The sequence below is a fragment of the Abramis brama genome (genome assembly GCF_963993115.1).
Source record: "Abramis brama genome assembly, chromosome: 4".
In the NCBI taxonomy this organism is placed as follows: domain Eukaryota; kingdom Metazoa; phylum Chordata; class Actinopteri; order Cypriniformes; family Leuciscidae; genus Abramis; species Abramis brama.
This window is the reverse complement of record NC_139966.1, coordinates 42,734,223-42,749,991: the sequence shown is the minus strand read 5'-3', so window position 1 is coordinate 42,749,991 and position 15,769 is coordinate 42,734,223. Positions and strand designations below refer to the sequence as shown.

General features: G+C 38.9%; 1 protein-coding gene across 1 annotated transcript in view; it reads right to left on the bottom strand.

Moving 5' to 3' along the window:
- Positions 1–15,769, bottom strand: part of snd1 (staphylococcal nuclease and tudor domain containing 1) — a 170,218-nt gene that overhangs the window by 11,126 nt on the left and 143,323 nt on the right. The window contains exons 19-21 of the mRNA XM_084110583.1: positions 3,539–3,662; positions 1,843–1,912; positions 537–650 (exon numbers count right to left, since the gene is read on the bottom strand). Of these exons, the coding sequence (XP_083966709.1) occupies positions 537–650; positions 1,843–1,912; positions 3,539–3,662 (308 nt within the window). The remainder of the gene's footprint in view (positions 1–536; positions 651–1,842; positions 1,913–3,538; positions 3,663–15,769) is intronic.

The window sequence follows — 15,769 nt, the reverse complement described above, 5'->3', positions numbered from 1 at the left end:
CATTTGTTACAGTACATGACCTCATTGCATGCATATTTAATTCAGCCAGTATTGAGGAACTTATTTTGATTCATTTTATTTAATATTTAATTATTAATTATATAAACATTCATATATTTGTATAAATGTGTATATGGTGTGCAATCCCTCAGTTTACTCCCTATACTATATATTTATATACATATAACATTTATTGATATATTAATTTATTAACAAGCTTTAAAAATACATAGCAGTGTACTACTGGTTTATTTAGCATTGTGAAATATAATACCCTACACAGTCTAGTGACATATGGCTATTCCATGCAGAAAATTTGCATACTTTGCAGAAAAGGTCAGTTGTACGGTAGTACGCCATTCCAAACATCCAAAACAGCTAAACTAGCATGATGTGACTCATAAATTCCTGTCTTTTATAACCCGGATGTGACTCTAGCTTGTGCGTGCATGCTCTACGTGGGCCTGTTTGAAGGCCACAGTATATGATCAATCACACTGGAGTGTGCGTATAGACATTTTTGTGCGATAACTTACGTCCTGTGGGACCTGAATGTAGGCAAATGCGTACTCTGTAGCCTGTGGAGGAAGTGTACGCGTGCTGAAGGCTGGAGGAAGCGCTGCAAGACGTGTGGAGGATAATATTTCTCTCTGAAACGACAAGAGAGAGAGACTGTCACATTGTTGTGTTATAAAACAGACTTCATACCTCTTTCATACACCAACTGCCTGTACCAAGGTCCTCATTAAATGGAGGAGGTGTGAGTACAGCACAGCAGATAAAAGCAAAGTCAAGGATAACGCTCCACTCCTCCACATGCCACTCTCAAAGCCAGCAACACAATATGAGAGAGACACACTCTCTCTCTACTGGGTCGCAGTTGAGCGCTGTGGTCATGCGTCTTCAGTACAGAACATGTGAACACAGCAGGCTGCTTAGCACAAAGGCTCATTTCAGCTTTGAGAATAAGAGAGAGACTAAAGAAGGACAAACAGACAGAAGACAGATGAAAGTACAAAGCAAAAAGACTGGCTTGTTCTGTATGGGGGGTTATACAGCAATATTTAAAAGGATGAGCAGCAGAAACACTTACATCATGAACAAGGTGGACCTAGAAGTATTTGAACACAGAATTTAAGATCTGATACTTTGTTTTGTTACTACATTGTCAGATTGTTATATGAAATCTAAATCATAACAAAAAAGGCATTTATTAAGCCATAGTCATTTGATGGGGCATTAAAAGATCCGTCCTTTAAGACACTGTGTCCAGCGAATCAGAGTGATCGAGCAGAGGTGGATAAACAGTGATATCAGATTCAGCACAGTGCTCTTGCACCGAGGGTTAAGATATACAGAACAAAGATAAAAAAAGAGGTAGACCGTCTGTGAAGAGAGGTAGACCGTCTGTGAAAAGAGAAGAAAAAGGAAGGCACAGGGAATATAGAGATGAGAGAGAAGGCCTGTTGTGTCGGAAATGTTTATCACATGACCACCTGCATCTTTTCTCTTGTGCTGGCCTGGAGCTTTCTGCCCTAGGCAAAAAAAAAACAGCATAGCATGCTGGGTACTGCATTCTTAAAGCCCCTTTTAAACATACTAACACCATTTCCTTGCAAAAACACATTTATTCTGCATGTTAGGCAATGCAGCTGTGATGTTATGGAGAGGAATTGTTTTCCACACGCGTGACATTTGACCGATGGATTCAGTGCTGGCTTTTGAAAGCACATGCAGTTTTTTTTAAACACAATTCAGAACATTCATCTGTTAGCACCTTTTTTCTCCACTCAGGAGATGTCTCCAGATAACGCATCAACCTTCATGCAAGCTGATACTCACGTTTCCATAGTCGATGTAGAACACATGAACCTTTGCTGGATTTTCAACTCTCTCAATGCGTGCTCTGTACCTACAGAAAGAAAGAGAGAGAGAGATAAGAGAAATGGTCAATTTCACTGGACAACTTGATGTGGAACTTCTAAACAGAAAATGTTTGCCACCAAATGGTACTTTGGTACCCACGTTTCCACTGACTTGCTGGATCCAAACTGCTTTTTCTTCAAGGAAACTACTGAAAGGGGCTACACTGCATGGCACCAATTTACCAGCTCTTTGTTGATGTAAAAGGGAAATGAAAACACCCCACTTTAGAAAGAGCAAAATACTAGTTTTGTGTCCCTAACTGTATAGTACAGGCAGATCTTTTATGGGTCAGAGGAGAGAATTGATCTTGTATTCATAACCTCATGCTCTGAAAGCGCAAGAAGCCTCTCATATTTATAAAGAGCAGTTCAAAGCTCTGCGTGACACCTCAAACAAAAGAGAAGTCAAAGAAGAGTTTCCATTCTCATATAATCAAACTGAGACACTCCGATCCACTCGAGACCCCCTGCCCACTCCAAACCATCTACTTATGCTAAATTGCCTCAATCATCCCAAAACCACCGCCTGATCCGGGGACCCATGCAAAAAAAAAAAAAAAAGTATTTCTGCTAGCTGCAGACTGATTTGTCTCCTCTCTCCCTGCGCATCACAGACTTATAAAGAGAAAGTGCCTGTTAGCAACAAACATAACTTGCTAAAATAAATAAATAAATCAGGGAATCCACATCTCTGGGGCACTAAACAGAAAAGAAATCAAATTCTAGGAATATTTTTGGGTGGAGTTCAAATGAGATTTTTAAAAGAGCAAGACGACATCAACAAAAACACCAGCAGATGCTTGAATAATGGGTCGACCCCACTGAGGATGCAGTCTGTTCACAGTCTACAAGAGGACAATAGAAGCTTCCAGACTCTAATGGAAAAAGAACTCAGAGCAGTCCAAGGTCCTGCAATCTAGGGCAGATTATACTCAAACAACAGATGGTTAACTATAAAATGATTTCAACAATGAATATGAGGTTAAAGCGATCCCTGTGTATATAGTTTGCTGAGAAATCATGCCTTTCTGCTTTTAATCTTTATTCACCAAAGTTATCTTCCTTGAAACTAAGGAATATTAGAGATTTTTTCCTTTAATTTGTTTATTATTTTGTAAATGCAATTTGACATTTTATATAATAATTCCCATAATCCAATGCATGCTTAATCATTAAAATTACCAAAGAAAGTTGTAAAACTGCCAAATATAATCTTTAGCAAATCTCAAAACAAATCTTTCTATCAAACTTTCATACCGTACATTGTTACTGTGATGCCTAAATTCACTTGTTCACTTAAAAATTACTATTTAAATGACTAAATATTAAGCCATAACAAAAATAATTTTCATCCATAAAAAAAAAAAATGCAATTTTATTATAAGTACAATCCTACTTGAAACATCAAATGACCTGCACACACTTGCCACATTAGCAAGATGAATCTTTACCTCTCAAAACCTGACAAGAACATCCTGCACAGCAGCTCTGACAAATATTTTATTACATTTACTTATTAAAAGAAATTAATAAATGAAAAGGTCTTTGGTTTAAACCAGGAAACTCAGCTTTTATAGCAGACACCATTAGGAGACTTTTTTTTTGGCTCTCACCATTCTCCGTCAGCAAATTTTGCGATGCAGAAATCCCCTCTGCGAGGGGCAAAGGATCCTTCCACCGGAGGCTGGGCGGCAATCTCTCCTCGCATGCTCTCCATCAGGTTCTCCAGCTTAGTTCCTGCAGACATGAGGACGACAAAAAGGTGAACATCTCTGTGCAGACCATCACACTTCTCAGGAAAGTCGGGAAACATCAGGCTTGCATGACTTGATTTGGCTCCACGTTCAAAGACCAAGAATCATCCTGATGAAGTGATTGTATGATTTATAACATAACGGGCCGATTTGATGAGGAATTGACCCATTATCCTGCGTGTGACCGGTCTCTGCTTACATCATTTCTCCAACAATGAAGCCCTGATATCCCTGGAGAGGACGAGCATATTATCCTTGTTTAGCCAAACGGCAAATACTAAATTACATTCACTTGTTGACAACCAACATCCATTGAGTTTTTGCTGGGCCTGGGGTCTGTTGCAAATACAGAAATAATATTGGATTAAGACCCACAAATCCTCACCGCTCTAGCGCACTAGAGCCCGCTTAAGGGGGGACGTGTGACCCAAGCATGCTCTCAAATCAACCACAGGCCAGTAAGGTTAATATCAAAATGGCTTGAAAGGCCTTTTTAATGAGAACATCCACTACAAATATTTACTATTCTTTTTACAGCCAGACTCTTGCAGCTGTTCATTCATTTCTCTCAACAACAGAGCAATCAGTATAATCGCTGAGGTGTGGGGTTTGCTGGGGTACGGATACGTGACAAAATGGCCCCACAGTCAGGCATGAATAATGTCGTGAGAGCGCAAAGCGGAGAGATGGGGGAAAAAAAGAGCGAAAGCTGTAATGTGCGACAAACACCAAACATCCCTCCAGGAAAGCTGTTAAAATAAGCCAACTAATGGGGGGGTTTAATGGCAGATTTCCAAAGAGGTGCGGCTTAAATGCTCTATTTTATTGGATAACCCACCAGCATCCAGCCTGCTAAACTGTTAATTAGCACATATGGGAAGACACGTGCACACACATATACACACAAACCTCTCAGCTGATCCTCGCACAGTAGAGATATTAGCTGCGTTTTGAGGAGGCAGCAGGTTTTTTTTTTGGGGGGGGGGGGGGGGGGCTGTGTGACTGTGGGTAGAGTAGCGTGTCAGATGACAGCTGAATGTGTAGCCTTGATTTATTAAACTAATTTAAAAAGTTTTGCATTTTCTTCCCAGGCAGCAGGGCAGAGAGAGTGTGTTTCCCCGGCTTCGTTCATCCATGCCCCACTTCCAGCCCTGCGAGAGCTCGCTAAATAATAAATAAGGAGGGGGGTGTCCTCCGTACGCGTTATAAAGGTTTAATGGAGGCAGCGCGTTTAACCCAATTAATCCAAGAGGCACTCAATTAGAACGCATGGACCGGGCAGAGAAAGTCTCTATTATAGACGATGGGTGCTAATTAAAATTAATGCACTGGCTTATAATACATGTCAAAGAATACAAAACTCGCTCCCTAAACACTGTTGAAGGAATCGAAAATGGTTCCAGGTGTCAAATTTCATTCTTTATCAGGTGACAAAACATAACTAATGATGTTTGATGATGTCACTATTGGAAGGTGGCAATTATGATATTAAAACAGAATGCGGAAAGGTTTTTGGTGAATAACTAATTAATGTTTGTTCAAACTATTATTTGGCTTCAAAAGACTTAAATTCACCTTTTGCGTTTCATTAAAGAAAAAAACAAACAAACAATCCAGTCAACTGCCAATGGACAATATCAAGTCCCGCCCCAATTTTTTATTCTTCAAGAAGCAGATTCACTCGGATATACTTCACAATAGAGAAGGAAAGATGATCGCAATTTGCATTTCACTGACTTTAAGGCATAAACTGTTGTGATTGTTCTGTTAGTTCGGTTCATTTGATTACGTGTGAAACACTGCCATCTGAAAAGCGGGGTTTTGTCTGCTTCCAAACGAACTCCGGAGCAGTTTGACTGAAATATGAATGCAACTCGGACCATAGACAGCTAAAGAACCAAAAACACCCTAAAAGAACAGAATGCTGAATCATACCAGTTTTTTCTTGTCATAGAAGCTATGTTGATAAAAAAGGAAAAAAAGTCGGCACACCATGGCTCCAAAATATGAAAATTTAATAATAGACTCACACACAGGTGGTAACGTTTCGAGCACGCAGGCTCTTCGTCAGACACGCTCGAAACGTTACCACCTGTGTGTGAGTCTATTATTAAATTTTCATATTTTGGAGCCATGGTGTGCCGACTTTTTTTCCTTTTTTAATAATTTTCTTGTCGAGCACCCAATTTGAGCAACATATTGCTTTGGATGTGCATGCTTTTGATCTGATTTTACATAGAAGCTACGTTGCCCATTACAGTTCGGTACAGGCGTCAAACGCTGTTTTCTTGCTACAGAATTCCTACCGCTGTTTTGACTCCTTTACACATTTTATAAACTCTTCACAAGTTCTCAGCTGGTCAAAATATCATCATATATATATATACTGTACAATGAGTACATATAGCCCAGAGCACAGCATTGTTTTGGATGTTCATTAAAATATTTTTTTTTTTGTATAATATATTATAGTTTTATAATATATAGGTTCGGTCTTAAACATGAGTGTAAAAGGCAAAGGAACCAGGACAAAATATATATATATATATATATATATATATATATATATATATATATATATATATATATATATATATATATATATATTTTTTTTTTTTTTGGTCTGGACCAACAAAAGTGTTAACACACCCTAAGCAGTACTGTGAGTACCATAATACAGTTGTAGTGACTGATGGAAACACCATAGTACTTAGATATATACCATGGTACATGTAGCATGGTATTTATTTACATGAATGTTGGGGAAAAACACTAATACCATTGTACTTTAATCAGCAACTTAGTAGAACTCTTGGGGAGACTTAGTCAACTTAAAAATGAAGTACTGTTAATTTGTGTTTTTGATCTAAAAGCACGCTAACAAGACCTGCAGTGGTCCATATGGTGCGGGTTCAGATGTTCAGCTCTGCTTACGTTCCCTGTATGCTTCATTACATCCTCCTTGGCTGATATACTGGAGGATATAATGAAGGATTCAGCTTTAATTAAGGTGGGGTCGTGTTCTCTAGCGCCTACTGTAAATCTGTAACACTCCCCTGACTGTGTGTGTGAGAGAGAGTTTTCAGTGCAGCGTGCTTTGCACACAGCTAGCTCGCGGTCAGTGTGTAATGTTAATTAGCACAAGCTGAACGTGTCTACGGATTTGGACTCACCTCCCGCACTGATGAGGAACGAGTGAGCGTTATAGAGGACATGAGGTGGGAGAAAGTCAACTATGAGATGAAACGGTTTTTATACAGATAACACAGTGAGCAGGACCATCAAGGACTCTTAGCTAATGTAAATGTTTAATCTCCAAAGTCAAAGGTTCTCTGCATGAAAAATGCCTTTCTCTCTTACACACCAGGGTTATCTTTCTGCATTTTAAAATGACTTCTCATTTAAGACATATTTCCCAGTTTACATACACTCTAAAGTAACATAAATTGCATTCAAGGACACTACATTTCATTAGGGATGGGCATTTTTGTCAATTTCGTTCTCGTCTCAAAAAACGAGTACTCTAGTACTCAGGGGGGCGGGGCGGGGCATGTGCGGGGAGCGGGGTGTATCCATCATGAAAATGAAAATATTTTAAGACTGCTACATGTCTATGAAAACATGAATGTATGACTAGAAAAGTTAATGCAACATGCATGTCCTGGGGTGGTTTTTTTATACTTTTTTTTTTAAATATGCCACTCTGAAGTTGTGTTTTTCTGAAGTCTTGATGTACATGCACATCTTGTCCATCTCTGCAATCAACACAGGAATAATAACCATCTCAAACATGTCACCATGACCTATCTTAGTTGACTGAACTACATTAAACTTCACATTTCCATTTTCACCATTTTGTTTGAATCACTGTAATAATCACTTGTTTGGCAGATGAAAGACTCACAGGTGAAGCTGTGAATATTTACAAGAAAGTATTAAAAATGCGGTCTCCATCTCACTTACTCTATCTGTGAATGATTCACTCTTTCCATGTGACACAGTCTTGACATTACAAGCTACGAGGGATGAGAACTGCTTTTACACATGGCATAGCTGCAAAAAGCCCTATAAATAACCCACACCTGTGTTTATTTGCATTGGAAAGATGAATCTACCGTAATAGCATCCAGTGGGTCAAACACTTCCACGCCTACCTCACGTTACCCACAATGCAACCAAGAGGGATCAACCTCTCACTCTGAGCTTTTTACACTATTTGAAAACAACAGCTGGAGAAAGTGAGGAATCCACAGAGAGAAAGGTCGATGCCACAGAGACAGGAGAGCATTTCATTAAATATCATGTTCATCACTTCTCAGCATCCCATAATTAATTATGTTTGCTAAGGAGAGAATCACTATTATTATGGCTCATATTCAGGGTTAGAGATCCCACAGTGTTTATGCCACATCCTTATGGCTTGATAAGAGGTGTGCTATTATTTGTCTGAGTGATTAGACTTACAATTTTCGCCTGGCAGATGAAATGGATAGAAAACAAATCCCACTGACTTGGATTGATATCTGTAGATATCGATATGCCATATATACAGACTACAATATCAGAGATGTAGGGGTGGACTTTCTTTGACTTAAGCAACCACCTAGCAACACCCTAAGAAGCACCCAAGCAACCACAAAAAAGCACTCAGAACACCTTAGCAACTCCACAGAAATGCCCTCACAGTTCCTTCTTAAAATGTATTGATGTGCTGCTATGGCAGTAGCTCAGAGCAAATCATATGCAAATGCTCAGAAGAATGATTAGACCTAATATCAATGTTACTGAGATATTATTTCATCAAAAGATTCCCAGAGGGAACAAGACTAAAGAAATGAGACAGTGCTAATACTGGTGTTTCCAAATCACCACATTAAACATAAATTCAGCCACAATTCCCATGCATAAATACTGCATGTTGAATCTAACTGCATTAATTAACAAAATCTGCAAACAACCCCAACTCAAGAAAAAAGGAATTGTTCACTTAAAAATGAAAATTATGTCATCATTTACACACCCTCGAGTTGTTTCAGTTTCTTTCTTCTGCTGAACACAAGACGACAGTTGATGGACCCCATTGACTTCCATAGTAGGAAAATACTATGGAAGTCAATGGGGTCCATCAGCTGTTTGATTGTAAACAGTTGACGACTATTGTAACATTATTTTCCTCTCAAATTCTCAATACTGTTCAAAGATAATCTCGGTGTCATTACTGTACTGAGAAAAATAAAAACAAACAACAATAGATTACAGTAAAAATACAGCATTACAATCAATTACTCTTGAGAATAATTGAAATTACAAACAATATAAAAATAATTAATTAAAAAAGTAAAATTCCAGGCACATTATTGCGATAATTATCAAGTTTGTGTGGGAGTTGTATTTAATTTTTTATGAAATTGTTTAATTAAAAAAATCTTAATGGTCCTAAAAATGGCTTCATTTTCTTTGAGCTAAATGGTTTTTTTTTTGTTTTTTTTTTATCCTCAGGTGAATTGTGACCTGACATGGGAAACAATTATTAAGTATTACATTTAAATATCATTAAATATTAATAATAATACATGAGACATGTTCTTCTAAATTATGTAAGAAGCAAATGAGACACACTGAGTGTGTGTATGGCAGTTAGTGGTAGCGTAATCAACTTAATTGTTTAATTTGACCACAAGTATAAGGAACGCCACCCACGGAGAGATGCATCTAAAGAAAGAAACAAGCACACACACTCGCCAATGAGCCAATGATCACCCCTCTCTCAAAGCCATTTGCAGTAACGTCTTTCTCTCTTTCAAACAGTGATGTTCATTCTCTCTTTTCCTTCCTCTCCAGGTAAAAGCGGCAGCCCACGCCGAGCTTAAGGACAAAGCCACATTTCACACTGACACCGGCACGTGGTGACGTGGGCTGGCCCACCTGTCCGCTCGTCTCATTAAACATTCATTGGCGGGTGGACGGGGTCCGTTCTGCAAGGATGAGGGTAGTATTAAAAGAATTTCACCTCCCCTCCCGGCGCTCGTGATTGACTCTGAGCAGGAGACGGTGCGGATGAGCCCCGGTGGGGGAGGGAAGGAGGAGAAAGGCAGATAGAACGACCTCAACGAGAAAAGATTCACCCACTGCACATCTACAGGCTCCTCCAGCTGCTTATAGCATTACATTAGGGAAAACAAACAGAGGCAGAGAGACTAAAAGCCTCTGTTCAGCGGTGGGGCGAGAGAAACATGACAACGTACATGTACATACACACTGACGCACATAAAGAGGGATATAGACGAAAAAATCCCAGGGTTGTGCACAGTGTGCCCAGCGGTTTCACAGCAATCAGTGCCGGCGCTAAATTACAGCTCTGTGATTTCAGAGCCATTGTGAAGAAAGGGCAGTGGCAGCATCTGCGGCCTTTTCCTCCCCCCGTTGCGCAAGCTGTGGGTGAGACCCTGACTCTGCGCTTTGATTGCAAGTTTACAAATATACCCATAAACCTCTGCAGTGCTCCAGGCTTGGAAGCGTGCAAAGCACCTTTTCGGTTTCTGCCTCTTTTAAAGTGGACATGGTAAAAAGGCCATTTTGGTTCAGTAATGCTTCATAAAGCCAAAAGACTGAGAAAACCTGGCTTTGAATGCAGTATTATAGTAAAAAACAACAAAATACCGTATTTTCCGCACTATAAGGCGCACCGGATTATAAGGCGCACCTTCAATGAATGGCCTATTTTAGAACTGTTTTCATATATAGGGCGCACCGGATTATAAGGCGCATAGAATAGAAGATACTGCAGTCAAACGTTTGACTGGGTTTGCGTTATGCAGTGGTCACCAACCTTTTCAAGCCTAAGATCACATCCAAAGTCCAAATGTAAACCAAGATCTACCACTTGCAAAAAATTATGAAAAAACAAGTGGCTGAGCTGTAAAACCTTGTTACTCGACACGTCCGCATGAGCACGAAGGTAATAAAAAAAAAACTAATATCCGTCTGCTCGGGCAGATTTGGCTCAAAGTCGTGCATCATCGGATGCGGAGGCGCGCGCGCGGCAAAAATGACGTCATTGTAACAGCGCGCGCGCCTCCGCATCCGAAGATGCACGACTTTGAGCCGAATCTGCCCGAGCAGACGGATATTAGTACATCTCATCACACCGGCACCCAGTTTGCGCGTCTAAATCAGTTGTATGGTCTGGTGTTCAGTCTAAAACAAAACAGTTGCGTCAAGTATAAATGCCTCGTCTGTTTGGGGACGTGCGCGCGCAGTCAGCGGAGGCTCGCGCTCCAGTGCCAGGCGAAAGTATAAACAAAGTTTAAGTCAGCGGTTGTTTTACAGACTTTAATATAAGGCGCCAGATCCATATATAAGGCGCTCCGGATTATAAGGCGCACTGTCGTTTTTTGAAAAAATTAAAGGCTTTTAAGTGCGCCTTATAGTGCGGAAAATACGGTACATTTTTTTTTGTGTGAAAATGTTAACGCAAAGAAATTTTACTTAATTTTCAAACTTCATTTTTTGGGAGCTAAACTGATTTTTTCTTCTGATTTTCGGGTGTGCGTCAACAACACTAAGTCAATTATACAAAAAAACAAATACAATTAGTAAATATTACATTTAATAATAATAATAATACAAAGACATTTGTTATTGTATAAATAAAATGCATTTCCTAATGAGCATTATTGCTAATTAACAAAAAGTCTTCAATCAAAGTCAGGAACATTACAGACACAATTCCCTAAATGCTCTTCTAAATCTACAGAACAGGGTTTATCCCTGACAAACAGGAGATGCTCAGACTACACTCGAGTGCTAATCAAGAGTGCTTCACACTGCAGCTCACACCTCCACGCCTACAGACTCCCTTCCAGCGCTGAAATCAATACAAAGTACCAGCGTTCACCCCCCTTAATTAAATCAATATCAAAGCATCGTTTCCAGTCAATCCACTTGTGAGCCGCAACCAACGAAAAAGAAGGATGGCTTTGCAGAGGACCAACAGTAAGGTAATAAATGGAACCAGAAAGTGGTGGATGTTTCTGGGAACAGCAGGTACAAATTAAGGCGAGACCGAAAAAAAATAAATAATACTTTCCCCCTTGCTAAGCAAGAGGGCTGGACCTCATTAGGTGTAAAACAGCTGTTGCATGTAGGGGTAAGTGTTGGTGGATGTGTATAAACTGGCACCTGGTAAGGGAACCACTCCAGTCATTAAGCTCTGTGCCAGAGACGGCCTCCCTACCCTCACCAGCCAAACTAATACAACCACTGCCCAAGACACTCATGAACCAGAATTATCAAACAGATGTACAGTATTACACAGTCTCTGCTGGTTACAGGCAAGGATTTAACCAAAAGAAGACTGCTGGGATGGTAAAAAAAAATGTAAAAGGACAATAAAAAATATGCAAAACTATGTGTTATACAGCAATACAAAAATAAATTAAATATATAAACTTGTTAATATTTTAACATTTTGGAAAATCTACCAAACTATGATAATGTCTGCAGCATCTGGACCAGGGGTGCCCAGTCCTGCTCCTGCCGATCTACTGTCCTGCAGAGTTCATCTCCAACCCTAATCAAACACACCTGAAGCAACCAATTAAGGTCTTCAGGATCACTAGAAAATTAAAGGCAGGTGTGTTTGATTAGGGTTGGAGATGAACTCTGCAGGACAGTAGATCGGCAGGAGCAGGACTGGGCACCCCTGATCTGGACCAATCAGACACACAATTATTCATTATATTTAATGAATGATCCAGCAAACTTACTCTCCCAACAAAGTTCTGTGAACCATCTCGTGAAACTGCAACTAATATCCCAAATGCAGCTAACACCAGGCCTCTGGTTACTGTGGTAAAAAAGATATGGTTTATGACCCAAAGCAAATTTCAGAGTTTTGAGTAACTTCTTGTTGAAAATTCTATATATAACCACTTGAGAAATGTACAATGATGTATCCAATTTCCCTATGCAATCATATGTTCATTTATAGTGTTTTGCCAATGTATTAATATAAACTCTTTGAATTAATGTTTTAGCCAGCCTTAAATCAAGAACACACGTGTACCATGTTTGGTATCAACAAGTTTCTGTTTTAATGACCTGAATGAACATTTACATTATATGGTGATACCTATGCAACATATTAGTATTATAAAAATCTTTAATGGTTTCTAATGCAAAACACCCTGCTAGAAGACAAAGGATTGTAAAGTTTCCCTCCAAAGGAACAACTCCTTATTGGCTCACTCACCCTCCAGAGGGTGTGACATCTTCACACTTTAAAAGATCACTGATCACAAGATCACAGGGATTCTTAGAAATTCTGATGTGAAGGTGATACTGAGCTAGAAGTCTTCTAAGGACCCTTAAGTTTGTGCCAGGCTGCGAGCCTTGCCTTTCCATTCACCAAAGTCCCTCTGATTCCAACTGGTTCTCTCTCATCAAGACAACATCAGCAAAGTTCAACTGGAGCCTCAACAAATTGAATCAGGACTGTATTATTCAAATGGGCGAGACATGCAAGTATCAAACTTGGTCTCATTATTTGATACTTTAAGTATCCCTACCCCTTTAAAAGAAGGGAACAGAGGGTTTGCTCAAGAGTGTTGATCTGCTGAAGTTCAAACAATGCTAACTTCTCGCTTCCCTGTATTCTGCTTCAGCTCTCTTTCCATTGCTAAACTGTATGCATGTATGTATGTATGTGTATGTTAGATTAGTCTAAGTGTTTAGTCAAGTTAATAAAGTCTAGTTCATGTCACATGTAAAGTTGTTTGTGGTTCATGCTCGTATACTGGAGTCCCTAATCATGCAGATTTTGGCTACATGCCCTGAGTAGTACTGTACAGTAAAGAAATTAACATTTCGTAGAATTTATAAATAATTAATACTGAGCATTCACTTGACAGGTTAGTTGATTGTTTTATTAATTCTGCTACATCAAGTTAATTCCATTAACTGATTCAAATACTTATAATTAATTATAATGAGTTGTAATTAATTATTCATATTTTTCTTGAGCTAATTTGCTGCAGGCATGCAGTAATATAAAAATAAAATTAAATACAATATACATAAAACAAATTGTAAGGTTTAAATTTAAGGTAGAGATTTCTTTTTTTTTTTTTTTAAATCTCTATGAGAAATAAAATAAAAAGACAATAGTCAAATTCCTTTGTATTTTCCAGTTTCGTCATGACAGATCCACACATTATCAAGCAGCGCACAGAATAAAGACAGGAGACAAACATACATAATATACATAATTATACTCACTGCAAACTGACACATAATTATACTCCCAAATATCTACACAAGGTGACAAACCCATCTCTGTTATGAATTAGTTTCCACCAGCTGAAGACAAACAACATCTAATGCGTCTGTTGCAGACGTGCTTGCTGACGCTGACGCCAGTGCCGAATCGAATCAGTCATCAGTCAGTGCAGGTAACTGAAAGTGTTCATTACTTTACTGAGGTTTCAGTTACACAACTACATAACACCCCCACCCTAGAGAGAAATTACACACGGCCTCTGGAGATACACACAAACGTTCCTTTGCCCAAGGAATTCCATTTCACTACTGATCCCACACTTTGAGTAATTAAATCTAACTAATTAAAGAACACAGAGAAAAGGAAAAGAATTGATAGAGACGGAGAGACAGCGTGCGCAAGCTTTTCCCTTCTCCGCATGGGGTGCTGGAAACCGGAGATGTTATCAGGGCGATTTGTGGGTGTTTAGAGTCTTTTAAATGAAGTCGTGAGCTGAGATCATCACAGCGTCAAACCATGCATTAACCGGAGACTGCGCAGCGTTCATAAGAGATGGCAGCTTCAGCCCTGTGATACCACAAAATCAATCAGAGCTGTTTATTTTCAGTCAACACCACTCTGGATAACAGCCTGAGTTTCATTCGCAGGGAAAAAATAACTACGCAGAGGTTGCAACAGACGTGTTCAGATTTTTGATCAAAACTTGGATGTGATCTACTATTTACACTGAAATAAAGACAGTGGCTATACATGAAGAGTTCAGATGCAAAAGCCTCTAAGTGCCATCTGAAATTTTCTTCTAGAATGAGCTTTTTTATCAAGCTTGTATATTTAAATTCAGTAATTTCACTAAAATGGCAATGGAAATTACCTATTAATTGTCATTTAAGTGAAATTACTGAACTTAAATATACAAGCTTGATAAAAATGATCATTCTATAAGAATATTTCAGATGCCACTTAGAGGCTTTTGCATCTGAACTCTTCACATGTGCTCTGATTGAATTTCAGAATTTTAGATTACACATGCTGTAATCCTCCACACTTCACTTAGAGATGGTTTGAAGTCGTCAGAAAACATGGATTGAGAGTTGAGCTGCAGGAAATAGCTGTGCATGTATTGGCTTAGACTACCAGTTCCATGATCACAAAGTGGATTTGTGAAATGAATCTGTAAAAACAACTGCAAAGGACTGAATCTTTTTAAAGCAAGTGAGCAACTATTATCTGCCTATCAAATGCTGAAAAGACCAAAGTTTCCTCTTCACACTGGCTTTGGTGCCATTTACTGACTATAGAAAAATTTGTTTGAGAATAAGGTCATCTTAAGAATGTGATTCCTGTTTTCCTTTTTAAAGCTTAAGTGTGTAATGTTAAAGTGCCACAGAGCTTAGGTTCTTTTACAGTGGCGATATATATATACACACACCACACTTAATTCACACACTTACATGACCCCCTGACATCCACACTGTATTTCCATCTAATATCTCACTGACTTATCTTTTCATTTTATTAGATTTTTTTTATATAAAAATTCAAATGATGTGAAACACTTCTTTCAGCAAGACCACCATTAAGGAAGAAAGTGGAATTATTAGATGCAAAATTTGTAGACATAAAAAGTTATGTCATAATCAAAAGGCTCGTCTTGAAAGTGTTTATGAAAATCGTGCCAGCCCTGTTAAAATGTCCCTCTCTTTCTGAAGTTGCTGTGAGAAACCGGTAATGAAATTGCAAAGCGACTGGCTTGTAGGTTTTATAGGGCTCTGCTTTGAAGTGCTCTACAAGGAATGAGACCTCCTTAATGC